The sequence below is a fragment of the Rhea pennata genome, chromosome Z, assembly GCF_028389875.1.
Source record: "Rhea pennata isolate bPtePen1 chromosome Z, bPtePen1.pri, whole genome shotgun sequence".
NCBI classification, from domain to species: Eukaryota; Metazoa; Chordata; class Aves; order Rheiformes; family Rheidae; genus Rhea; species Rhea pennata.
The window spans coordinates 72,665,140-72,692,016 of record NC_084702.1 but is presented as its reverse complement, the minus strand read 5'-3'; the positions used below and the strand labels follow the sequence as shown (position 1 = coordinate 72,692,016).

Genomic DNA, 26,877 nt, shown 5'->3' with positions numbered 1-26,877 from the left:
GCCACTAGGCTACAAGCTTGTTCCAGTCTGAATGTCAGTGTGACCCCCAACATGAGTGAGCCCCTGCTGTGGGACAGGGCTGAGCCTGAGTCAGATGGCAGGCAGAGACAGCAGCCAGATGGCCAATGCCCTGGAGAAGACAGCACTGCAACCATGTCAGGGAGTATAAATTGTGAAAAGGACCCAAGCTTTTGCCCCAGCACAGTCCCAGCATCACAGCCAACATCCTGTCTCAAGGATGTAGGCCCAAGGCTACAAGGGGAGAGTGTGAAATACACTTTTGCACACTTTTGTCCAGGACTGAGCCAAGGTCCACCTCCATGGCAGGAAAAAGAGAAAGGGAAGGAGCCCAGCAAGCTTGCAGAGCTGTGCACCTGTTGCCTTTTAGCAGCAGAAGAGCACCCGGAGGTACCAACGCTGCTCCCATTCGCCCCTCCACAGAGCAAGCCAGCTGTTGCAGCCCGCTGCTAGCGATGTGAGCAGGGGCTCACCTCCTCCCTGCGACAGCCTCATACCCAGGACTCGCTGCCAGGCAGTACATGAGGAATCCCTTAGCAAGGAGCAGGCCAGAGACCTCGGTGAGTGGCCATGCTAGAGACCCACACTGCATGTCCCTGATGTGACTGAAATCCTGTGGAGCCCCCCAAGGAGTAACAACAACAAAGTGAGCAGCTCTGGGACTCTCCTTGTATACGGAGTCCAAGTTAATTCTCATGCTTTGGATGCCAAGAACAAACTCCTCCTCCCCCCCCCACCCCCGCCAAACACACACACTTCAGGGGTCATGTAGGGATTCATGTCACGTCTGGATCCACCACTGTGACGTGTCCTCCCATCCCTCCCTCCGAGACTCCATGTTCCCCTCAAAACATGTTTGTCTTGCTCCCTGCCCCTGCCATCACTCACACACTCCATGTCTCATCTCATCTGTCTGCAACTGTAAGTGCTTCAGGGCAGGGAAAGTATCTTATTGCCTCTTTGTAAAGGGCTGTGGTAAATCATTGGTGCTAAACAAATTGCAATTACTGATGAAAAACATCACCGTCACAGATAAGAGCTGTATTGCTCACTGGAAGAATCGCTTTCAACTGGGTTGAAAGGGATCAAGGGTAAGAGCTGCAGAGATGAAGGTCAGAAGCCCCCACTCCATGCTGGCTGTTGTGTCTCTCACTAAGGGCAAATAACAACATGGCAGAGACCACCAGCCTCATGGCTGCCTGAGTCAATGAAAGGCATGTGGTTCCCCAACACCTCACTACCCTCGGCTGGGTGCCCAGGCTCCAGGTGCTCCACAAAGTGAAGGAAAAGGTGCAGGCACATGTATACGGACAAACATAACTTACAGGGAGACAGTGTTGTCCTACATCTATGCAAGGGAGGGGTATGGAGGGGGTCTATTTTGAAGGGTGAATGGAAAAGCAAAGGTCCACAGGACAGGACCATCAGAGAAAGAAGAGATCAGGCCAAAGTCCCTTGCCACCACCTGCAAACTCCCTCCTGGCCTTAGGAGTATTACCCTTCTGCAGCCCCAATCTGGCATGGGAGGGAGCATGGGATTTGGTTGCCGATTATTTCACCTGGCTGAGCCTTTGGATAAGTTAATCTCCATTGACAAGACTTAACACTGACAGCTGGCTGAGCTCTGCTTTATAGGACACCTCTTGTCCTAGGCCTGTCCTGCCCTGCAAGCCCTGATCCTACTGGATGGAGGAAAACCAGTACCATCTCTCTTGCTTCAGTGTATGACTGATTTGGGAGGCTCTTGCTCCAGGACAAGGGTTGGCTGTTCCCTGGTGTCACTATGGAGCCAGCTGCCCACCAGTAGTAAGGTGTCCCCTATTCCTTCTCCAGCCCTCCAGTAGAGGAAGAAGGCTAAATCCTTTGGCAGCAGCTCCAGCCCACAATCAAGCTCTTACCCTGCATTAAACACAAGGCAGGTCACACCTCAGCAAAAGTGAGTTTGGACAATGTACATTTGCTGGTGGGGAAAAGCTGGCAAGCTGTAAACTCAGAGCCCAGTAGAGCCACTAGTGTAGTTTTCCTCCCAAACACTGTAATTCCCAAGGTTTAAATAGTCACGGAAACAACAAGGGACACATGTTTTCCTGATCCTTCATTTAGGTGGGTCACCACCATGGCTTTCTCTTTCAAACCCAAATTAAAATGAACACAAAACAGCAGCAGTTAGAGATCCTGCAGAGCCTGTGCTTACCAACAGATCTTACCGTCGATTTTTAAATCTTCAGAGTCATTTTTATCTTGATCCATAACCACTATTCTCTGGCGCAGATCTGATATCATTTGGTTTAACCTGGACAGAGAAAAGTTCCTATGTGGAGCCAGAGGAACATTTTCCTCGTTCTGATTTTTTTTTTCCCAGTAAAATCTCTTTAATGGAACCCAAAAGCAGAGATTTTTCTTTCTGGGCCAGTTTTCTCCCATTTCTCAATTCCCTGCTGACCTGTTGATTTTTACTGCCTTATAGTGCACCTCCATTTGCTAAGCACCCTGACTCACCCCTTGCAAGAAAGTAGCACTGCCTTCCTGGGGAGACCCACGTGCTTCAAAAGTTGTCACTCATCAGAGCCACACATCATTATTAACACTTTCAGAAAGCAACTGTCCTGACCAGAAAAAATTGCCTTAGGTTCAAAGCATTTTCCTGATAACAAAAACTCTGACAAACAAGCCAGTCTAGAACCAAGCAGCAAAGCTCCTGTGAGAATACAGCTAGGAGGACATATACATTTAACCAGTAAACTAGGGGAGACTATTTCCTTCCTGTGCCAAAAAATGACAACCCCTCCTTCCCAGCAACCAATCAAAATTTAGACTAAGTGTTTTAAAAAATGACTAGTGATTTTGGGTGCTCAAGCAAAATGCTCCTTGTAAGAGGTTTTATTTATTTGAAGAAGACAAGTACTTGATGCTTTCAGGGAGTCAGCCTCAAACCAGACAGCCAGAGCACCTCTGAAAAGGTCTTGGCTTTCCAAATCAACAAACAAAAAATAGCTGAACAGTTAGAGGGCAGGAAAACCCCAAAATATTTGAATTGCTATGATTATCCCAACATCCTTTAAGTTATCCTCCTTGCTCCTAGTTTTGTTTCATAAACTTGTTTCCCCATTTTTTTTTCATAAATCTTATGATTGCCTTTCAACCTATCAAAGGCCCTTGGAGAACAGCAAGTGTCTGGTGTAAGGAGAAAGGCTCAATCTATCATCCTCTTTTCAGATGCAACACCACGTGTCTTCTAGCAACTACTTCTTCACAGAATATCCTTGCACAACACAAGTTGACCCTTTTAAAAGAAAGGGTGGCTGAGATAAAGGCTTAGGAAGACACAACAGTTTTTAGAAAGGTATGCTTAAAAGTAGATACCACTAAAGCCTATCTGGGCCAATCCCCATCCACTCACTAACAAGACACCCTAGTTCCAGCCCGACTGCATGTCTGGTAACATCTCCCACTCTGTGCTCATCCAGCAAGCACCAGAGATTCTCCATAAACAGCTTCAAAGGTATCCTACTGGTTTACAAAAATCCAGCTATTGGTGAGAGTGCCAACCAGGCCAGACCAAGAGGAGGTTGCAGCTCTGGTGGTGCAGGGGACGAGGTCATCTGAATTCTGCAGTTCCGCCCTAATCACTTCTCTCACAGGGCTTTCTATGTGATGGGTCAAAGGTATTTGTGGCAGCACAGCAAAGTTAACAGCACCTCACTTTCATGAGCAATGGCTTCCTAACTGCTCTGATTTAATCCTGGCTTTCCAGATGAATCTCAAGAAGCACTTATCCTCTTGTAGCAGGTATACTGAGAGCCAGGTCTGGCTTTAGCAGATGATAAATCATGGTCCAGAACATTCACAATGTTTGACCATGCAAATGAGGTCCCCAGCTCAATTTCGCTTCTTTAAATAAATAAATAAGTTATTTGTATGCTGGGGAATTTGGGGGCATTGAGGACTTAATTCCGCCTCCAAACAAGAACACAGATACCATGGATCAACTAATGCTTCTATTGCAGTGCAGCAGTGCTGGGCACAGCTTATGATTGATAAGAGAAATTAATGTTAGCGCAGAGTTTCACATTTTATCACTCCAGGACCAAACCTGGCAGCATGAGGAGTATTGTAAGCACAGCTAGGATAACACGTTACTTGGGTAGCTTTTACTGGCATAGGTGTACCCCTCAATGTGATATTAGTTGGACTAGCACTTGTCAGTTTTGCTGGCCTAAATGCATCTATTTCAAGGTCTTTGCTGACACACCAGCATTCAATCACCAAAATGGACACTTACATGACAAGTATCTGCAGTACAAACCTGGACTTAAGTTCACATCTGGCTGCTGATCACGATACCATTTGTTTGTGAAACAGTAGCAAGTTAGTACTTGTATGAGGGTTTGGCTGCCGGTGTTCATTTATCATCAGGTATCTTGGCATCGTTATTTTTGTACAACGCTATTACACCATAAAGGACCTGGACGCTTCCTGACCATTTGCTGCACACTGCGAATGGTAGTGTTTTCACCCAAGAACAAGGAGGAGGAAGAATATGGCAGGATGCTGAAGGAATAGAGAGGAACAAAGAGGGGATCCATAGTAGCTTCAAGCTGCATGGAGTTTTTTTATCTTTGTGAAAGCATAAAGGAAATGGAGTAGTAATAAGATAGCTGACAACATAACAGAAGCAGGTAAAAGCAGAGATGCTGCAGTGTTACCTCTGCAGGGGATACCCTTGGTGTGTCCCACAAGCTACCTTGTGTGAGAGCTGGCCCAGAAAGGACAGAACAGCCAGTGTGGGGCAAGAGCCGCGTAGTACCTGTTCCTTTGACAGTCCTGCAGAGCCCCGGAAAAGGGGAAGCCATCTGCACACAGGAACTCCCAGTCCCCCTGATGGAACAACAGGGTTAGATCAGCTCTGCCTACCCTGTGAGTTAACAACACAGGCTTCAGCACACACCTCTTGCCTTAGGGAAGAGCAAGGATATACTTAGCGAGGAGGACGCCCCAACCCAAAACCATTTACATCAAAAACCACACAGCTAGAGGAAAACCAAGGGCAGGATAAGATGTGGAGGAAACAGGCAGAGCTCTGGCACAAGCAGCTGCAGCTTGAGTGCTGTCCAAACATTTTGTAGGCAGGTCCCTAACATCAAACTGCACCTTCAGAGTAAAGGCAGCTTCTGCAGACAGGCAGGAAAAGCAGAACTACTCTGACTACCCAGAAAAATTACAGCCATTGCTGAAGGCAGATTGGGTGATTCCACCATTTAAGGATGATAAATCAGAACAAAAAGAAGCTGTAAAAAAAAATAATCTCTAATTATACTATTCTATGATTCTATGAGCTGCTTCTAAAACCTGTTGAAATCACTGCCTGCATCTCATTTAGTAATGGACCTGTCAGCATCTTCTTACGCTCAAAGGGTCATGGCAGCAACACAGTATGCTGCTTTATTTTCAGGTTTGACATATGTTTTACCCACTAAGTGCTTTTCATGTTTTCAGTTCAGTTGTATTAAACAGATGGACAGCATGCCATGGCAAAACATTTCACCCACAGCCTCTCTCAGCCACTGGCATAGGAAAAAGGAAAAGCTATTTCTTATGACTTTAACACACCATGCACATCTCCATTTTGAGCTGCATTATACATATGCATATGAATCCCATAGGGCACACTGTACCTCCAAACTCTGGGTCAACGGGCAGGAATGGCCATGCAGCATCAAGCCAATACCCTGTTTCTGCCAACAGTCTGCTTCCAATTGCTTCAGAGGAAGGTGTGAATCTCCTCCACCAGGCCTCAGTCTCACTTTTAATAGCTGGAAAGACCAGCAGGTCTTGAAGCAATGGATTTAACATCCTATCCAAAATGCTCTTTTATCAAGCAATTACTGTCTACAGTTATCAAACAGCCTAAATATCCACTTACCTTTCCAACCAAGCTCTGTCTGTTTTTGTTTTCAGTTTGGTTTCTGTTTGGTTTCAGTAATATCTGCTGTCATCAAGTCTCAGTTTCCTTTATTGCATGCGATTCATTTGCATTTTGCTATTAGAAAAGGTGTTCTGCCTTGCTCAAAAGTGTGGGATGGGATTTTCTCTCTCTTTACCCAACAGAAGTCCCCATACTCATTTCAGATAAGACAAATATCACAGAATCACAGAATACTTGAGGTTGCAAGGGACCTCTAGAAATCATCTGGTCCAACCCCCTGCTCAAAGCAAGATCACCTAGATCAGGCTGCCCAGGACCATGTCCATTCAGGTTTTCAACTTCTCCAAGGATGGAGATTCTACAACTTCTCTGGGCAATCTGTACCATTATTTGATCACCATTATGGTAAAAAAGACTTCTCCTTTAACTGGAATTTCCTGTATTTCAATTTGCGCCTCACATCTTGTCATTGGGTCCCACCAAGAGGAGTCTGGTTCTGACTTCTTTACTCTCCCCGGTCAGGTATTTATACACATTGGTAAGATTGCTCCTGAGCCTTCCCTTTTCCAGGTTGAACAATCCCAATATACTCAGCTTCTCTTCACACTCAGATGCTCCAAGCTCTTAATCATCATTGTGACCCTGTAAGTGGACTTGCGCTACTATGTCTATATCCCTATTGTACTGGGGAGCCCAGAATTAGGCACAGCATCCCAAACGTGGTCTCACCAGTGCTAAACACAGGAGGACAATCTGGTCATTTCTGAATGGCTCACTATCTCTTTGGTTTTGCAGGTCCTTAGATTAATACCTAAGGCCTCTCTCCATTTAAATGGAAAAGAGCCTCCTCAATACCCACCCCAGCCAAAATTTTCACAGCTTAACATTTTCACATGAACACAGCTGTTTCCTGTGACAAACAGGAGAACTTTCAAATGCTTCATCCCATCTTTATATTTCCTCCAAAATAAAAAAAGGCATTTGTATTCTTAAAAACAATAGTAAACCCCATCTCAAGAACAACAGTACTTCTCTGAACACAGCATATAAAGATAAATAGAGCAAGAGGTACAGTTTGAGATTAAAAAAAAATAAAAATAAAAAAAAATAAAAACCACCACTAAAGCCTTTCCTAGGACAGATTTGTAAAAAGGAAGAGTTCTGGCATGAACAAATGCTCTGCTTCCAAACAGGTCCCTCTGACACCTCTCAGAGGCCTTAGATGGTCCATTTCTCGGTACGAGCTTCCACTCTTTTGACCAGACCTTCTCCTAAAACTTCAAAGTCCTCCAGAATAGCCTCCACATTGGGAACGCAGACCAACTCATTGTTGAGAGTCGTCACCATCCTTCCTTTCATGATGGAGACCTGTAGGAGACACACAAGTTGTGCAAATGGGAACATCTGCTCAGAGCTGCTCTGCAATCTTTGCAAGCATCAAGTAAGAAGTAACTGCTCTCCTGCCTCAACACATCCAACCCTCTCACAGTACTATACTCAATTTTTTCAGCTTCACTTCTCATCACCATCATCTATCATTATTAGAACTAATAAAAAATGCTGCAAGAGTAGCCCTTCTGGGTCTTCATGTGGTTTACACTGCAGCCACAGTCCAAACAGTGTAAAGGGAGAAGAGAAACACAATTGTCTCATACAGGGGCATGGCAGAAACTGAAAAACAGCACGCTGGCAAGCATGGGTGCATAGAGGAGCCTGCTAAGCAGAGCAGACAGTGTCCAAAAGGCCAGGTATACCAGAATGATTAACCACCTAAGCTCTGATCTGTTGTCAGGTGTGAAGACATTGAGATGGGAAAGATCCTTGGCTCCATCAGGGCAAAAAACCCTCATGTTTAAGCAGGCCAAGCTCAGGTCAGATCCAAGAATCTACTCTTGTTTCACTGTTGTGAATAACCAGCTTTCACAACAGCCAGGCTGAATCGGCCAATGCCTCTGGCCACAAAGAGAATCACCCAGAGGGAAAACGACAGCAGAAGAGCCTGGACTGCCAATTCTGATCCATGAGTCACCAGTTTCTTTGCGTCTTTGCTTCATAGAAAGCAGAATGAATCACTCTGGCATGCCTCAGAACTACCTTAACCACCCTCTAGAGTTCACCAACCCACACACTACAGCTGGAAAATATCTCCATATATCAACAGGACTTGGGCACTACAAACCTGGGGCTGCCACCCCAGCTTCTTACAGGATGGGTATTTCTGAGTGAGAGACATCTAGCCCATGAGAAGCAGGGACAGCTTGCTACACACACACCAATCATCTTTAGCAAATCATGCATCCTCCATCTCCCAAAAGGGTACTTTCTCTTTTTAACTGCTGATGACTAGGGAACCATAGCCACATCCCTGCCTCAGTTTCACTCTTTCTAAGACAGGGACAAAAGTATTAGCCCAATTTCTCAAAGAACGTTTGGATGGATGAGAGTCAGATAAAGCAATGACAATGCAGAAAATAGCCTTCTATTCATTCAGAGTACTAAAGACAACATGAAGTTTAAAGTAGAATCAAGAACTCACCTTAAAAGGCTGAGGCTGAAAGCTCAACGGTTTCCACAAAACTGCAATCACTTCCCCACCATGCTTGTCATAAAAGAACAAGGCGAGATCACTGAAAGCATCCTGAGAACAAAAACAGTCATCACATGAAACATCCTAGATCTAAATCTCTTCTCTTATTATGGAACAGTGACACACAATAGCTCCACACAAACTAGGACCAAACTTGCAATGCTTCCAGTTGATTCCCAACAAGGAACAACAACTGACAGACCATGGACAAGTCCTGGGTGCTTTCTACAGTCTCTTACCCATCAGCCTTGAAGGAGGTAGCAAAAAAACACTAAGCTTTGTATGCAGGCCTAATTGATGACTACCTCCCACTGTCCCAGAGTGCAGAAACATGAGCCAGTACCTTCCACAGCCCAACAAGAGCAGCCAGAAGTTGGCATCCAGCTCTAGGAAGCAGGACTCCCTTGAGTCCTGTATGGTACAAATGAATGAAATAATAGTGGAAGCTCTCCAGGAATCTGCTCTCCCTGCTCCAGTGTTTCAGCAGCTGTTATCAGTGAGCAGCTTCCTGGCAGCTGCCAGGCAGGAGAGCTCCAAAAGAGACCTTGCAAAAAGAATGACTAAAGTCCACAGGCCGGTTTCCACCAAACACATGAGCTGGATTCCTGGCCTGGCAAGGAGGCAGAGGATGAGCACTGCAACAAAAGTAAACAGTGCTGCATGTGAGCAACTTGAAACCCAACAGCCTAGCCCAACAGATCAGTACCCAACAGGGCTGACACCTGGAGGCATGCATCCTGGATGCAGCTGACCAAGACAGTTGAGGGGCTGCTATCTTTTCATTCTTCTCCTGATGGCCAACAGCATTACGGTGATTGCACTGCCTTTTTTCCCTAGCTGCACCTCTGCCACACTCTTAGAAAGAGAAAGAGAATTAAGTCTCTGTTGGTAATGTTGTATCATGAGGTTTTCATGAAGACACACATGAAAATTAGCATTTAGGGCAAGCTAATTGGAAAGGGTCTTTTATGGGAAAGGGCTGGCCTAGAAACAGTAAGAGACAGTGGTAGGAGGAAAAGGTGGATTGGGTTAGTATTATCAGCCATTTAAAAGGGTGGGGTGGCATTTTAAGTGCTAAGAGCCAATAAGTAGGGAGGGACAGTATGGTCTGCAACCTTCAGAGCGAGATTTATGAGTTTGAACTTGATGTAGCATGGAGGGCAACATGATCAGGCCAACAAGCTGGGAAGGTCCTGAGACCTACCAGCTCATCCCACTCCACAGAATCTTGATAGGGGCCAGTCTGGTCAGAACATTATCTTAAACTGGCTTGGAAACAACTGTCAAAAATACATTGGGAAACAGGCAACCTGCCCTGCTGTTTCGTAGCTGAGACTAACCAATAAAGCTCAGTCAACACAGAAAATTCCTCCTTTTGCCAAAAGGCAAACAACAGGAGGGAGGGAAAACTCAGTGAAGGGCAAAGCACAGGATATACCGGCCATCAATGCACAACTTTCTGAACCAAAGGGGAATAATCACTCACAAAGAGGATCAGAGCATATAAGAACCTGAAAATGCCCCATTATTTAAGGGGTGAAGTCTCCAGGGTAACACGATGTTCTCTACAAGAAAGATATTTTTTACAGGCATATCTTGCTGGAGAGGAACCAGGAGCATTTGCAGGAAAGCAGCCCTCACAGACTCAGGTTATTTCCCCCCCAAAACTACTGTTCTACTCAATACCTACCACCTTTTAATGAGACAACAAGGAACAGAGGGCAGATAGGTAGGATGGCATCCAGTTCAAAAACCCAGCAAAGAGCAGGCTTCTGTACTTGCACTGCTCCCAACACCGTCCACGTGACAGAGCTTTAGGCCAGCTATTCTGAGCTGCAGAGATGTACATTCAGCTCCTGGGAAACTGCAGTATTAAAAAAGACTGATATATTAGTCACCACACTTCTGTTTGTACAGAGGCTTGGAGAGTAAAAGCAAACACAGTTTGCCTCCCTTTCCACATCCAATTCTCTATGCCCAGTGTCAACCGGCTTGCCTGGACCTGCAAACACCTTCCTCAAAGGAAAGTTTAAAAGAAAAGGGAGGAAAGGTGGGGAATATATTTGAACCCCTAATCCCTTCTCAATTGCCCTTTGTTTTTTGTCACGGTTCAGTCCTAAAGGCCCAAAGAAAGCCTGGTAGAACCAGAGGGATGGAAAAAGGTGGTTGAGTAAAACAATACCCTGATCTAAAATGGGATTACTGGATTAAGCAGTTCAGGCTAAAGCATGGATTTTGCAATGAGATAAGTGCGTGCTAGTTAAGCAACTACATTATTGTGGTTTGGGGTTGTTTCCCCCCTACCCCCCAATCATTCACCCACCCATTTTCTCACTGCTCCTACTTACATCTGGAGATTGGTTTCCTTGAATCACATCTGCTAGAAGATTAAGACCTGTCTGCAGCAGGGGAGATCTCTGCACCCAAACTGCACCTAGGAACTCTTCCTGGTGCTATCGCAGTTCAAGTGGTAAATGCATCTATCAACATTTGCTCGGTGCTTAGAACACCTTAAGTGCTGTCATGAGGCATCTGTCAGTATAAAACACTATCAAAATAACTGCAACAAGTGCCTTTGAGCTCACCCAAAGAGCACAAGGAAGAGCATGCCTTGGTATGTACACACATGCCCGTGTGCATATCCACATGTGTGTACATCCACCCTGTGACCCAAGGGCACTATGTTAAAAGTCACATAGCTGCTCTGCAGCTGTAAGAGCAGGGAATTTCCTGCTACTTCTGCCCCTCCACAGGGATAGATCCAGACAGGAAGGTTTCCTTTCTCTACCAGAAAAGCCCACAGATCTTTTTGACTTTGTCTCTGCCTGTCAGAAAGATGCCATAGGAGGAGTCAGGCCTGTCAGTCAAAACAGGAAGGGAGCAGTCTGATCTGAAAAGCCTTCACCAGTTATGTCCCATAACCACAGTTTGTATGCTTTACACGATTGAGAACATTTAATACTAACCACTAATTCTTTCTTAACATGCAGTAGCAAGATCTACATTCCTATACCGTGCAAGGAAGAAGGAAGAGGGCTGTAAATCTCCCAGACAGGACCTGTGTGAGGGAACAAGAAATGCAAACTATCTCTCTAGTGAAAAGGATGTTTACAGTAAGGTAGAAAATATTCTCTTGTTCATCCACATAGAGAAATCTCCCCTGTACCAGGAAAGTGGGCAGTGCTTTTGCCATTAGCTCTTCAACAAACTTGCACAACCAGAGACAGCTAAATACCAGTGAGAGATGCATATCCAGGGACCCAGTGAGACCAAAGATCTGATAAGAAACATTAAGTCTTGTAACAGTATCATGTAAACATGCAGACCAAAAGGGCTCAGGCAGCTGAATTTGACTTTCTCTGCATCTGGACCTTTTGTAGGAGGCCAGAGTCTTCTGGCTTTGTGAGCTCCTGAACGCACACAGATGGGCATAAGTTCATCCACAAGACTTGCTTGATGCAGGCAGGAAGATCTTCCCTTGAACTCCAGAGGATATCCAAGCCACTCTGGAGTAAAAGCTGGGCGAAGTGATCCTTCACATACCACATCTCTAGTAAGCGACGCAGAACTGCAGGTGAGGTGCCCAGTTCTGCAGCTCTTGACAAAACAACAGTGAGCAAATCAGTTCGCAAAGGAAATGAGCCACCACAGCCATAAGAGATTCAAAGGGAGGCTTGGCTGAATTCTTTAAAAAACTTAATTTAGTCTCACTGGAAAACATTGACCAGGACCCAGTCCAGGGTTGTTTCCTGCGATGCTGAGCACCGTGGGCACTGGGAAGTTTGGTTAAGGTCTGAGGCTCCAGGGAAGCCCTCTCTGTAAGAAGTCTGGCACCTGCTTTCCCTCAGAATCATCCGCCTGCAAAGCCTTCTTATCTGGACCAACTCTCAGAACATGCCTTTTCTATCAGATCTGTCCTGGAATTTAAGAGTTCACTGTCTGAACCCCATGACCAGCCTTTCATCTTTACCCAGAGCCTCTCAGGCACCAAAGTAACTCAATCAGATTAGCTTCTGCAGCACATCTCCTTGGAGCAGGAAAAATTAAAGCAGTCAGCGCCTAACACTTCCCTTGCTTTCATTTTCTCCTCTGATTAACTTCCTTGTGGAAAGCATGCGTCTATCCTCTGGCTCCAGATAGCTTCTGCCTTGCTAACCGCTATGCTTTGAGGTCAGGGAACCCTTTGGGTGCAACTAGGTTGGACAGGACAAACTAGGTCTCATAGTTACGGGGCCAGGGACATTGAGGAAGACTCTACTCCCTGCCCCTTTCAGCTCTGTCAATATGTCTAGACACTGCAATTCCTTTTTCACGTGGCAAGATCAGAAGAGGAGAGATGTTTCTTTTCCACCCATAACTGAGAACAAAATTTTGCAGCATTGCTGCAAGACAGATGTGTCCCTTCGTTGTTATAAAATCATTATGGCTGCACTGTCAGCAACAGCTACAACCCTGTTGCTCAATTCTGTGGTTAGTGCTATTAAGGGACAGCAAATCACTCTTTGTCAAAGCCAGTCAGTTCTGTGTCAAAATGCCTTCTCATCCAAAATCTCTTGTACAGATTTGCTGCTGTCACTCAATTGTCACCACAATTCTTTCTGGCACCAACATCCTGCTATGTTCAGATCATCTTCAGAGTTCCCAGCCACCAGAACAAGGAGGATCTAAATACTGCTTTGAGCACCAAAAGTCAGTGAAGCAAAAAAATGCAAAGACACTGGAAAGACTGTAAAGCAAAGCCAGGTCAAAGTACATTGCCACTACACAAGACCTTGCTTTTAAGCAAGAACATTAGCACCCCGAGACATGAAGCTGGATGATTTCTGACAGGGTAGCTTCTACTTACAGCTGTGCATTGCCTGCTTGCTGGCATCACAGTGATACAAAGCTGGCTTTTGATGCTCTCCAACACAGGTAGACACAGCCGGGTTATTGGAGAGCAAAAGTGGTTGGTAGCAACACTTTCATGTGCAACTGTCATCTCAGTAAGTTTTTAAGAGGAAGCAACTCCTGTTGCTCAGAGAGATATTCATCAACCCCTTCAGGTCTGCCTGCTACTGACCTGGAACCTAGGAGAGCAAAGTGAACTGGTACTGCAAGATTCATCCTACATGATGGTCAAAAGGGAATACAGTCATACCTATCTCAGATCCTTTCGCAGGAGCGGAAACCCTCCAGCCAGCACTGTCAAGGCAGATTTCAGGCTTTCTATCCCATACCTTTCTTTTCTGAGGAACCTGTGACCAGCCACTGCTCTGCTCCCTCCAGAACACCTATGGCCAAAGAACAGGAGAGACCAAACACGCACTCCTCCCTCTTTAGAAACACTACACTGCTTCCACCAAAAGATGATGAGCTTTGCTCCTGTCTATCTGTTTCTTCATTGGGATGCTGGTATAATGGATTTAGGACTACCTATAATTTGTAAGCTAGGCAAACTATACTCCAAATCTGTTATTACTGGTATGAAATGGGCAGTAAAAATTCACACAGTTTGGATGTCATAATTGACTAGATCAGTTAAGTCACAGTTGCTTAAAGGATAATTAAAACTGCTTTCCAGAGAAATTTCCTCTGCACCTTGCACTTCTGGACCCATTTGCTGACACACCTCTTTCAGGACACACAGCTGAATGGAAACATTAAAAAGTGTTATAGTTTGCAACACACTTTGATGAGTTTCCCGATTGAATGCTTCAATTTATGGCTGGATTTGAGGCAAGTCTGCCAACAGCTTGCAAGGAGACTGCTTTCCCCCCTGGCTCTTCCAACAGCCTAAAGTTTCTCCTCGAGTAAGAAGCTAGCCTCTGGCCTCTCTGGAGACCCTGGCTGCATGCACACAAATGTCTTTAGTGCCTCGGCAGCTGCTAAAAGACTCCATTCAGCTCTAACCCTCCTTTCCGAAGTATTTCAAGGCTTAAGAAGCTCTGATTCTTACTCAGCTCTATGACTCCTCCTCAAGGTTTCACAGGGGCAGGTCAAACCCTAATCATTTAAAGAACAAAACAGAGGCCCATTTTGATACTCCTTTTCAGATCCAGAGACCAGAAAGGATGCACAGTGAAATAAACTACTCCTGATCACTTTGCTTCCTGTTCCCTTTCAAAGGATTGTGAAGGGTGTTTCTCTTCCTCAGTCTTGCTGAACTCCAAGAGATCTCCCAATGGTCTCTGCAACATCTCCAGTACCTCCAGCTTCCAATCACCTTTTTTCTTGAAGGCAGCAGACTTCCCACTATGCAAATAGGAACTTCTTTTCCCTTCTCCATATCCTTCCCAACTCCAGGACAGAAAGCAGTGCTGTTAGTATCAACGTTCTTCCTCAAGAGCCCTTGAATGCACCCATGTCTCTCACTTCCCCCCCCAGTCTCAACTCAGTATAGACAACAGAAGGGTTGAACTTGCACCTTGCTAAGTCTCACAGCTCTGCTGAACTCAAAGCTGATTTCCAAGGTCTAGGCAGAGATCAGCACACAAACTGGGCTGCCAGGAAGCTTGAGATTTAACTGCACTCTGCCCCTGTGCCCAGGGTGAGGAAACCTTGGAAGAAACCCTTGCAAGTTTCCTTTGGCCACCTCCTAAGCTATCTGAGTTAGGGCAAAAGAGGAGCTTGAACTGCACAGGCCCAGGAGATTTCAGGCTGAACAGGCACGTCTGTAGTTCTTTTCTTGAACTGAATGTAAGATCTTGCCCTTTTCACTGTTCCTCCCTGCAGTTGCCACCACTGCTGAGCCTGGCAGCAGCAGCTGAGAAATGATCAGATAGCTGTGCAGAGTTGGGCAAGGACAGCACCAATCACCTCTGCCCCACCTGGGGATCAGCAAACACTGAACCCTGCAGAGCACAAAGTCTCACTCATGTCCCAGGAGAGGGGCAGGTGGCTACTGAAAAACTGTTTTTCTTTTGCAGGTATATCTCCTTCCCCACTGCAAGCAACTACTCAGCTTGAAGAGCAGCTGATACCAAATCTTCAGGCAAGAAAAGCAAAAAGGAAGACAGAAAAAACCTTCTGGAGTGTGTTAACTGGGAGAATGGCAAGAGGAAAGCCAAATGAATAACCATGCTGCCCAGGAGGGCTGGTAGAGCTTGCCAGGAGATGCGAGAGCACAACTAAAGCCTCCACAACTAACAGCTCTGGCTCTACCTATAAACAAGCTGGCACGAGCATAGTCCAGCTGCTGCAAGTGATCTGAGGAACAAACACACATTAGAATAAGGAAAATTCCAATTAGATACCAGGAAAAAAAAACTGACAGTGAAGCTGTTCAAATACTGAGACAGGGGCCCAGAGAGGAAGGAAAATTGGAAAGTTGGAAATATCCAGCATTCAACTGGACTGGTCTTTGTGCAATCTGCTCTAACAACAAAGTTGGCTGTGCCTTGAGTGGGGCCCAGGATCAGAGACCTCCACAGCATCCTTCGCTTCAGAATTAGCCTACAATTTCTACATTATTACAGTGTTCATAACACTTTTGTGGGCAGGAAATGACAGCACTTGAAAACAGCTTTTGAAAGGAGAAGGGTGTCATAGACCCACCACTCTGCACATTAATAATTATTCAGCTATTGTGTGCATAGCTCAGAAGGGCCAAAGAGGCACAGATTGCACATCCCCAAAGTACTGGCTGTCCAGATCCAGTGTTGACCACCATGGCCACCTGGTATCCTACTTATCATCCCCCAGTTTGCTGATACTTTGCCACGGCCACCTCATGGAAGAGCAATAGACTGAAGACATTGGATATTGACGTTCTCTACTTATTCATACCACCAGTATAACAACTTTCCCAACCATGCTTGTAACAAGCCTTAGAGAGACCATTCTGCGACCAACATTCAGTTTCTATGGTTCGTTCAATCCCTGGTCTATCTACTGATCCTTACAGCAGGAGCCCTGCTGCAACTATGCCATGGATGACTGTGGCCGTCACTATCTCATACGTAATCCCATAAAACATAGGTAAGATCATCAGATGTTTTCATTCCTCAGAGCACCTCTTTCCAGCACACCATGAACAGTCCTGAATGGGAGCTAGTCCGTGATCCAGTTCCTCCAGCATCCACTCTAGCTAGATTAAGAAGCCAGGAAGAGTCAATTGAATGGAGAGAACTAGAGACAATTTTGCACTGAAAAGTCATATTCTTCAGAAGAGCCCCAAGAACTTTGTACTTGAGGTCAATTCTCACAACAGTAATGCTTCCATTTCCATGGAATGGGCAGTGCATTCACCACATTTTCTGTTGAAAACGTGATTTCAGATGTACATGTGCATAAAGAATGACCATTACATACAAAATATGTGAAAATGTCATTATCCATGTACTTCAGCAGCAGGCAACCAATGATCTGCACAATACCACTCCCACTACGGCAGGTAACCCTCTGCCATCTCCCCTCAAAGGGCCATGCTTACTCTCAGTTCCTGGAGGTAGCACTGTACAGGGTCATAATCCACCACTGGGAAGAGGATCTTCACTCCAGCACTGTTCTTTACTACACCCCGGGAAAATGACTTTACTGGTCGGTCCACACTCTCCAGATGACGAGGAATCTGGTTTGAGTTCAGATGAATCAGGACATCATAGAAATCCAAAGGAGGGCGGAAGACCATCTGCAGGAAGACAAGACCAGTGTTACTTGCAAGATAAGACACAGGAGGGCAGCAGAGCTGGGAAAGATTTCCCAAGTCATTTTTTGCATTTTTTGTTCCTTCCTGTCACCAACTCCCACCTCAGAAAACAGCAAGTGAAAGTTAAAATTTTTGTAAGGCATCAGAAATTTGACAGAATGTCTCTAGAAAAACTGACTGTACCTCTATGGTGGAGTCACTAGGTGCTCCAGCCCTGTATGGTCACCCCATTCACTTTGGGCTGAGACACAACCTGGTCCATTATGTGCTCTGCTCACATCAGAACAGGATGTGACTCTCATTCGCCTGCACCTCGCGCAAGTGTTGTAACTAGAACAATGTTTAGAGTGATGTGGTTCCCCCTTTAGCTATCTTCCTGTAGATAAGCTAAATGTTCTCTGGACCAGTGAAGTGCACCAGTAAGGATACACTTCATTGCTGCAAACCAACCTTCTAGCAAGCTAAATCCTTTGAGAGAGGAACTGCTCCCCAGCCATACCAGACACCTAGCCAGAAGAGCTACATTTATCTCACTTGTTTTCCCAACTCTCCAGGGATAGGGAAGAGTCACTGGTGAAACAGGGTCGACAACATTGTCTTCTCCAGCTTTGACCACAGACCCCAGGAAGCTCTTTTGGGCACTAAATGGTGGGGTGTCAAGAGAGGGACAAATGGCAAGTTGATATAGGATACATACAGAGTGGAGCAGAGTCCCAGAACAAAAAAACAACAACAACAAATTAAAGAAGCTCAAAGGAGCAAAACTGCGCTGTAGGGAACACAATGAGCTGCATGATAATGGGACAGCCCTGTATGCAGAACAGTCATCACCCTAAAGGACAATAGCTATCAAGCAAACAGACAGTGAGAACATGCCCCGTTAATGGAGGGGAGAAATTCCAGACACACAAATATTTGGACATGCAGGATCTGGCACTCTGAATACAGCTGTATTAAAATGGAAGGCTTAAAATGTGTGTACGTTTCTGTGGAATGGGGACATAAACAGAGCTATCAGACACTACCCAGCAAGGCATTGGTGAAAAATCCAGTTGACAGAGTTGGTTAATAGCCAAGTTGCAGAAAACACATCAAGAACAACAGTAATTGCCACTAAGTCCCCGCTTTGGTCCACATACAGTCCTTTTTGCATCAGGCTGATAAAGCCCATGGCTTATTCCATTCTCTTGGGAGCAAAGGAATGGAGCTCACAGACCCACTTTTGCATCCATGTGAAAAGTCCATTCCCAGCAACCCAAACACAAGGAAAACCAAAACTTGGAGCTCGCCTTGGCACATCTCTTTAGACACATGACAAGAAGAGGCATCTCCACATTGCATTTGAAAGGTTCTTCTCTCCTCTCAGCCCCATGCTCTGCTTACAAACAGATTAGCAGCCTTGGAAACAGTGCTTTATGTTTATCCCTGAGGAATGTCACAGTCCCAGGAGGACAGTTGTACAAGCTGGAGGACACACTTCGGATGAGAAAGTATATTACTGCAATGGCCAACAGGAATGGAGGAGAAAAGGAAGAATTAGGAGGCTAAGATAAAAAGTTGGAAGGAGTGTATAGACAAGCAACAACTCATTTCACTAGCAAAAGCCTCCCAGCTCACCTTGCAGCTGGAGTTTTGGTCTTGGGGGTGTCCTGCTGTAACCATGACAACTAGGTATTTCTCACCAGTACAGCCAAGCCCTTCTCTTTCCCATACCAGTGCTCAGAGCTGACCCAGAAGCATCCTCGACCTCTGCCAGCAGAACCAAAGCCAGCATAAGGTACTGCAACACTTTTGGTTGCACAAACATCCTTCTCAAAATCCTAACCAAAGCTCAAACCCTGTAGTAATTCAGTTTTGGTACAAAGCACCTCCAGCCTGAACAAAATTCAAAGTTACCACTCAAACACAGGTTTGTATCTCAGAGACTACTGGGACACCTCTCCCTACCTTTGGGATTTCTTTTTCTTAATGTGATTAACCCAAAGATGTCTAACAAGTGCTGGGTACCTGGGGCCAGTCTGCACCAGGAAAGTGTTCCTCTGAGACTATTTCCAAAGCCAATTCTCAACCACAAAGCGAACAATGCTTCACTGGAGAGAATCACCTAGAGGCAGCACCACTTTGCTCTAACGCACTCAACAAAACTCACTAAGTAAAGACTATTCAAGGAAATCTGCTATTTTCAGCTGGCCCCAGAACATTCCCAACATAACAGTGAGATCAGCAAAGCCAAACTCCCTTTATAGCCCTGTAATGGGAACTGCCCCTTCCCCAAGTAGATCTAATCCCTGTAGTATTTCCAGCCCAAATGCATCAGAACTGAAAGCAAAGTCAACAAGCTTTGTGTTTAGTACAAACATGAAGCAAATCTGTTTTCATTGTCTAAGCACAGGTACCCAAGCACCTAGAAGGTGAATTTGTCATATCTCACCCTGTTTGGCTTTTCAGGTTCCCTCAGCTTCAATCATAGAAGTTACTACTCGCAACTCCAACACAAGCTCCCCTCCAAACTTACTTTCCATTAAATGCGAAGAATTTAGCCATATCTCTCTCTATCTGATGAATATGTGGGCCTAGATCTCCCAGGTCTTTTTGAGCAGTGGATATTTTAACAAAAAAATCGCTAAGAAAACAGAAAGGGTTAAAATACATATAGCCTTGTTCTTCTCCTCAAACCAAAACAATGGCTTCCTAAGAAATGAATTATACTGTCCTACTAATATTTCCATCACCCTGGGTTAGGACAGGACCACACAAGCCACGTTTGCACAAGACAAAACAGTCTCTCAGAGGCACTGTTTGCTCTGTCCAGGGATACATGACTGATTCAGCACAGCAACATCATAAGTTTCTCCAGTTTTCTCATGTTTTGCGATGCCCTGAGAAAAATCAGAGTATACAGTGTCTTAAGGCAGATAAATTTGCCCTAATTGACAACATTTTATCCAAAGTTGCAATCCAGAGTCAGATTTCCTAGAAACAAGGTACATCCTTAACTTTCTGTGCACAACTGTGCTGCGGCACCAGTCTTCACAGGTCCACTGTCATTGCTCTTCATCCAAGGGCAACTATGTGTGGTCACAGCCCCCATCCCACTGAACATACCCCAGTAACCATCACTGGAAGACCATGGTCTTCTCTGTGTTTTGATGATAAATTTATTTCCTGCTCCACAGGCTGTGCCCAGAAACTCTGCTAAGCACAGGCTCCCAACCCAGGACCCCTTTCCCAGCACAGCCATAGAGTATCTGCAAAGGAGCTGAAAAGAGCTGACTCACAGGAAAAGGAGCTGCATTTAGTTTATCCTCAATCAGCTAGAGAGCCATCTGCCATCTCCCTCACCAAAAGCATCAACTGAAAAAAAAAAAAAAAAAAAAACTCAGGACAGCACAGCTGCTGCCTGGCACAGCCCTGAGCTCAAGAACAGACCTTTTATCCCAGTGATGATAAAACAGATGTGAGTTGGAAGTTTCTGCATCCTACCTGTTTCTTTGCAAGCCCAGCACAGTCTTTCAGAGCACAATGCTGACATCTCATGTCAGTCTCAGATCCCACCTGACCATCTGCAATGCAGCTGCCCTCCCACCCTGGGAGACATTAGACTGTCAAAGAGTAAGTCTTAAGACACAGAATAAAAACATAGTTGCAGTCAGGAGAGAGAGGAAAGTGGGAAAAATCTGCCTGCATTTCCTGAAGTTTTCTTCTTTACAGCCCAGATGAGAAGCGAAGGAAGGAGGAAGCTTTGTGGGTTTTGCCATTCAATTCACTTCCCACAGTCAATTTGCAGATTACTTCTCCCAGCTAAGCAGCTCACAAAAAAAGGAAGGAAATCATTGCCAAGGAGGCAGAGGAGACATCAGAAGTAGTTCTGCGCAGCTTTCCACTCATCACAATAAGTCAAGAAATGTTGAGAACAGGCGTGAGGACCTATCCAAGGGAAAGGGGAGCTCTCCATACCCAACCAATGCAGTCATCACCCCAGGCTCAGGAGAGGTCTTCATCCACCAATTACAACCATGGCCAAGAGCTGACTGCAAGGTTCCTCACACAAAGATACAGTGCAGAGGCCAAAGGGATGACACGGCCATACACTCCCAAGGATGGCCACAGGGCCGACCGTATTACTCAACATCCCAGTCAATGCTCAGTCTGATTTCTGGGATCAAAACTGACCACATTCATACATGGAATGAGAAGTGAGGAAGCAGAGCAGGGAGAGTTACAAAGTTTTTGCTATTAACTGCAATCAAATGCAAACCAACTACGGCAGCCATGTGTTTCACCCCAGTATGGTTAACATCACAAGTAGAGACACAAAACAGGCAGCGAGTCTGACAGGTCCTCCCAGGTAGACAATCCTCCCATCAGCCAGCAAGGACTGCCTGTGTCCTAATGCCAACTTTCAGGCTATCTTCCTTTAAAAGCATACCACCAGGAAAGGCAGTGCTGAACAACAAACAGGCTGTGCTTACATTCCCCAAGAAGCAGCCTCTTGTTTCCCTCCCTTCCACATTTTGGAAGGTCCAGGGTACAGACAACAGATGAAGCATGCCAGTTAAGCAGCTAACACATGAGCAGCAAAAACCTAAAGCTGTTGCTTCAGAAAGACTCCTCAAAGAGCCTACAGATGCTCAACTGGTTGAGAGAGACCCTTACAGCTTCGCAGTAGCTCACTGCAGCCCTGGCTAAACTTAGATTCAGGAAGACGATTCCTCAGGTTTCATTCAGCTGCAGCAATAGCACCATCTTGAGAAACAAGATGTTTGTCATCCATCAGCTACAATGCATGTGGCTGCCAATACCAAGACATGCGTACCAGCCTGGGAGGCGAAGCAGGACCTGAGCAGGTACCACACGCATGGGTACAGCGCCCTCTTTCACATGTCTGACTGCTGAATGGGAACCCTGCCAGCAGCTTTGCAAAGCCAGAATACCTAAACCACTATGCAAAAAAAAAAAAAAAGCAGCCTGCCAAACAACGCTGGAACCCAAGAAAAGCCCCAGCATGCTTGAACCAAGGCATACCATGATGCTCAGCCCCATCTATCGCTTATGCCGCAGCACTTAGTGGTACCCAGAGCTCCCTGCACACTTAAGAGATGAAAGGTTTCCCACCCAAAACACAAAGTCAGAGAAACAGTTTGGAGAACACAGTGCAGCACCATTTCATAGCATGTTTAAGCGATTTTCCCATGGCCACATCAGGATTCCATGGCAAAGCCAGGAACTGACCTTGAACCACCCAAAACCCAGCTTCAGGCCCCCACAAAGTCTCCTTTTCCCTGAGCATCTCCCAGTCTCTTTGGGAACTGGTAGCACTTCAGCCTCAACCAAGAGCAGGTCCCTATATACACACTAGTGTTCAAGACACCCAGTTAATAACTTAAGCAGCCTGAAGCCCAAACCAGACATTAGTCACAACTGGACATGGGTCACAGTGGCCTTAGTGTCCTCATCGTGATCATTATTGAACAGGAAACACTACACTAGATAACGATCATTTACCAGATAGGCCTAACCCCCTCTCCCCTCTTCTCTCATTAACATTCCTCACACATCACATTTTCCATAATGCAGAGAGTGCCGTAGATGAACCTGCCAGCTCCTAATGCCTTTTAAACGATAGGTTTATTTCCTTCACTAATAAATAATAATTCAAGGAACACAAAACTACTAGCAGGGCTTCCCCCCAAGGGGCTGCTCAGAGACACCCACCCCTGCTCTGGGAACACGCAACATGTTTAAAATGGACACTCAGAGCCTGTAAAGGCAAAAAGATCACAATTAGCTGTAATGCCAATTCCAGAGGACACAGAGAAACAACAAGGGGGTCAGGCATATCTTGGCAGAAAGCAGCGTAGGGGAGAAAATAAGTCTATAAATAAACAAGCCCCCTCCCTGCAATTTCCTCTCTCAACCACTGTTGAAAACATCATCAAGGCTGTAACCTGTCCCTGCAGCATCAACTCTGACCTCTCTCAAAGTCCTTGTGTCCAGCCAGGCTCAACCTCCAGCTTACCCAGGCTTTCTCAATACAGGGCACTTTCTAGTCAAACACAGAGCTCAGACTCCTGCCCAAGAGAGCACTGCACATGATGGTGATGGGAGGGACCTGGAGAAGCCACATAATCCACTCATGACCCAAACTGAGAGGTTTGCGTCAAACACAGTTGAGAGACCCCAGTAACACACACCTCCTGCAACAGAGGCTCCACAGCCTTCCTGGGCTCCTCAACAATTTCAGATCTGGGCTCAAGGCCAGCTTCCTAAACCACTCTTCCTCTGCAAACTCACTGCTTCTTGTCACAAGTGAACAAAGAAATGGATTTCCTTCTTCTTTGCAGAACCATTTTTTAAGCTATTTGAAAAATGCTAGTCCATCTTTTCTGTTAGCGCTAGACCAACTAATCCTGCTCTCTTCAGCCTTCTCTCACCCTCCTGTGGTCTCCCCACTTGTGACCAGGACTCTCCTCACCTAATGCCAAATACAGAGATCTGCATAGGAGCTAGCCCTGCACAGTCCCTTTTAAAGTCAGGAGATACTCATCTGATTATTTTAGACACCTTCTTTGGGAAAGGGTGTACCACAACCTGGAGATGCCATGGGGAGCTGAGGAGAGCTAGCTCAGGTGCAGATATCACTCGACCACATAGACACTGTGCACACATTTTCACTGCAGCTTTCCAACACACTCTTGGCTTATGTAAACAGGCAGGAGGCCGTTCCCAAACTTGTTCTCCTGTCCCAGCACACTGGCCACATTGCTTGCTCTATCACATCCTTGCTGCTCATTTCTTCATCCGTCCTCTTTCCACTACAGCATCAACTACTCTGTTGCTGCACTGAGCCACCCTGAGCTGGGCCTGTGCCCACAGCATTGAACATGAAGATGAGCAGTGCCTAAATGGTTGAAATACTGCTCTCTGCAGGAAACTAGGCTGCTAGGAGAGTTTTGTTTTGAGCATGGCCCAGGATACAACAATTACAGAGGTCATATTCTAACCTGACGTGTTAAATCTGAAATCCTGTTGGTTTGCCAAATCGCATTTCTGCTCATTAAACTGCATCACTGCAGATCCCATCTGCAGCCAAATTCACTGTTCTCCCCTTCCCATTCAAAACAGCAGCAGTCATGGGATAAGCAAATGTGCGAGAGCTGCTGCGTGGCAGCCCAGGTAGAGGCTGCCTGACACAGGCTAGATAGAGGGCATCCTAAGGCCTCCTCTATCTACCATACGGGGGCTCAAAGAGATCTTATTTCCATCCAGCCTCACAACTGCAGATTCTTGTGATTCCTGCCCACATCGCTTCCCAAAAGGCCTCTCAGACAACTGCTCAGCCACCGGATACGAACACACCTTCTCTGCGACACTTTCAAAGAGCAGTTGCTTTTGGAGCTATTATTTCTGAACAACACACAGCCCAGGTGCCTGACTTACTGGCCACAAGACAACCAGAGTGAGGAGGAAGACAACAACTAATTCAGACTGCACCAAAACAGAAAACAAGTCTCTGGCCGGGCACAGGTGTGGACAACATTATAGTACAATTTCTAAAATTTTTAGAAGCCTCCAGTCCATGAATTATCTAGAATCTGTCACTGGTCCAGGAAATCTCTACAGCTGTCCCTTCATCCTGTACTAATTACCTCCTAATGATTACCTTCCCTTACCTCTTATTCAGCCAAGTGTTGAAGAGGATCACAGTCTCATCTCCCTAATCATCCTTTAACACAACATCCTGGATTCTTTTCAACCTGGACTTTGCTCTGGTCGTGACGCAGAAAGGAAGAGTACTTACCGGCTATTCTGTCTGTTATCATCTTCCTCTTCCTCCATCCCACAATAGACTCCTGACAGGAGGAGCAGATGTAGCAGTTACGTGGCTAAGGGAGGGCAGAAACTCTGTATGCAGTGACCAGGAGTGCAGCAGACTGACAAGAGACTGATCTAGGAACAATCCCCAGAGTTGAAAGCAGCCAGCTGCATACAGCCTCATCACAAGAGAGACGCACATTCCTTGAGAGTGAAGACTTAACCTGCATCATCAGGACAGGCCCCTGTTCTTCTGCCTTCATCCTTTTATGCCAAAATGGCTCTCATATTTCCTGAGCTATATGAGGTTTGATATAAAAAGCTTTCAAGCACCCAAACGCACAGCAGCATCTTCAGAAAACAGCATGTAGAAGATAGAAGGATGCAGCACTGAGTTATGCTACTGACTTGTACAACAATGTCAGCACCTGGGAAAAGATGTAAAACAATCCAAACCCTTCACAGTTCTCAGCCAACACCCGCCACTCTTCAACATGGAATGTTGCTGCCAAGATAAGCCACACTTGGCATGGCAGCTCTTCACATCTTAGAACCACCAGCCTTGGAATTTAGCTCAGTTGCACTCCAGTACAGCTTCACAGGGCAGCCCAAGAAAAAACAAAGGCCTCCATGTTGCTAGATGCTGTGCAAATGCTGAAGACAAATAATGCCACCAAAAATCATATATGGTCTATATAAGTAGACCTGAAAGCAGGAGAAGGGTGTCTCCAGTCTTAGGAGACTGGCACTCCAAAAGCAGCACCCTAGCCTCAGCACGCAGCAGGGTCACTGGCCTTGCCTGTAGAAGACAGACTATAGAGCCACAGCAAAAAGCATCCACATCATAAATAAGACTAAAACTGCACAAACTAAGCACCTGGCACACCAAGAGTGCTAGCCAAGTACTGACGCACCTAATTCCAAGAGAGAAATCTATCTGTCCTATAGTATTTTATACATGAGGGCACCAAAATAGGCCAGAGGGTTTTGCTCATAGTCCTGAAAGACAAAGGAGAAAATCAGGTCTCCATATCCCCAGTTTCACTCACCACACAGCAAAGACGCAACAACTCAGATTTTAACTCTGCTGAAAGACCTCAATTCAGGCACACAGAGGAACCTAGACAGCTGAAATCACACTGCTTAGTCAAGTAGCTCGTGCACCTGCCTTTAAACCAATTCAGGTGAAGATCTTTATCCTAACCAGCTCCTAACCTTTTCCAATTGGAGTGAAGCCCTGCATTCAGTAAGATTCTGAAATACTACTAAATGGATTTGTCCAGTGTTCTTTTATCCCACCACTTTCTATTGTGACCCCTTCACCAAAAAACCTCAGACCAATCTGATTTCAATTCCTTTTCCTGGCCATTCAGGATACCTGCAAGCTCACCCAGGCCTAAATGCCTCCAGGAAAAGCCCAACAGCAGCATCTGCCACCAAGCTTGACTCAGGCTAACCCAGAAGCAGAGCCATACTGCAAGGTCAACACTGGGAAGATGTACCCAATGCTATATAAAGCTCCAAGCCAAGTTTGAAGCCAGGATGAGCCATTTCCCCACTGTCAGAGGTGAGGAGAGATAAAATTTAAATGGCAACTGGCTAGCAGCTTGGGAGCTGAGGCCACGCAGACACACCTGCACATGAGGGCAGGACTTAATGGGACAGCCTCTACCCTGTATCAGGATGGCTAAGTTGGGTTTTGCCTGAACAAGCAGGGAAGAGAAGCTGGACATGGGACAGAAACCTTTGCCTAGGTACCCAGAAGGATTACCTTCATATCCTGGCTGCTGAGTGGGTCCATGAGCTGCTCCTCCAGAGCCCGGAGGGACTCTGAGGCCAGTACAAGAAGGCGCTGCAGAATCTGAGGAGGAAAGAAAGAGAGCTAGAGGGTAAAACTCAAGG

The 26,877-nt window shown here is 45.8% G+C and overlaps 1 protein-coding gene across 1 annotated transcript in view; it reads right to left on the bottom strand.

Annotated features, from left to right (window-relative positions):
• Positions 1-6,883: 6,883 nt before the first annotated feature.
• Positions 6,884-26,877, bottom strand: part of NOL6 (nucleolar protein 6) — a 38,605-nt gene continuing 18,611 nt past the window's right edge. The window contains exons 23-26 of the mRNA XM_062600521.1: positions 26,747-26,836; positions 16,945-17,142; positions 8,481-8,582; positions 6,884-7,312 (exon numbers count right to left, since the gene is read on the bottom strand). Of these exons, the coding sequence (XP_062456505.1) occupies positions 7,163-7,312; positions 8,481-8,582; positions 16,945-17,142; positions 26,747-26,836 (540 nt within the window). The 3' untranslated portion in view covers positions 6,884-7,162. The remainder of the gene's footprint in view (positions 7,313-8,480; positions 8,583-16,944; positions 17,143-26,746; positions 26,837-26,877) is intronic.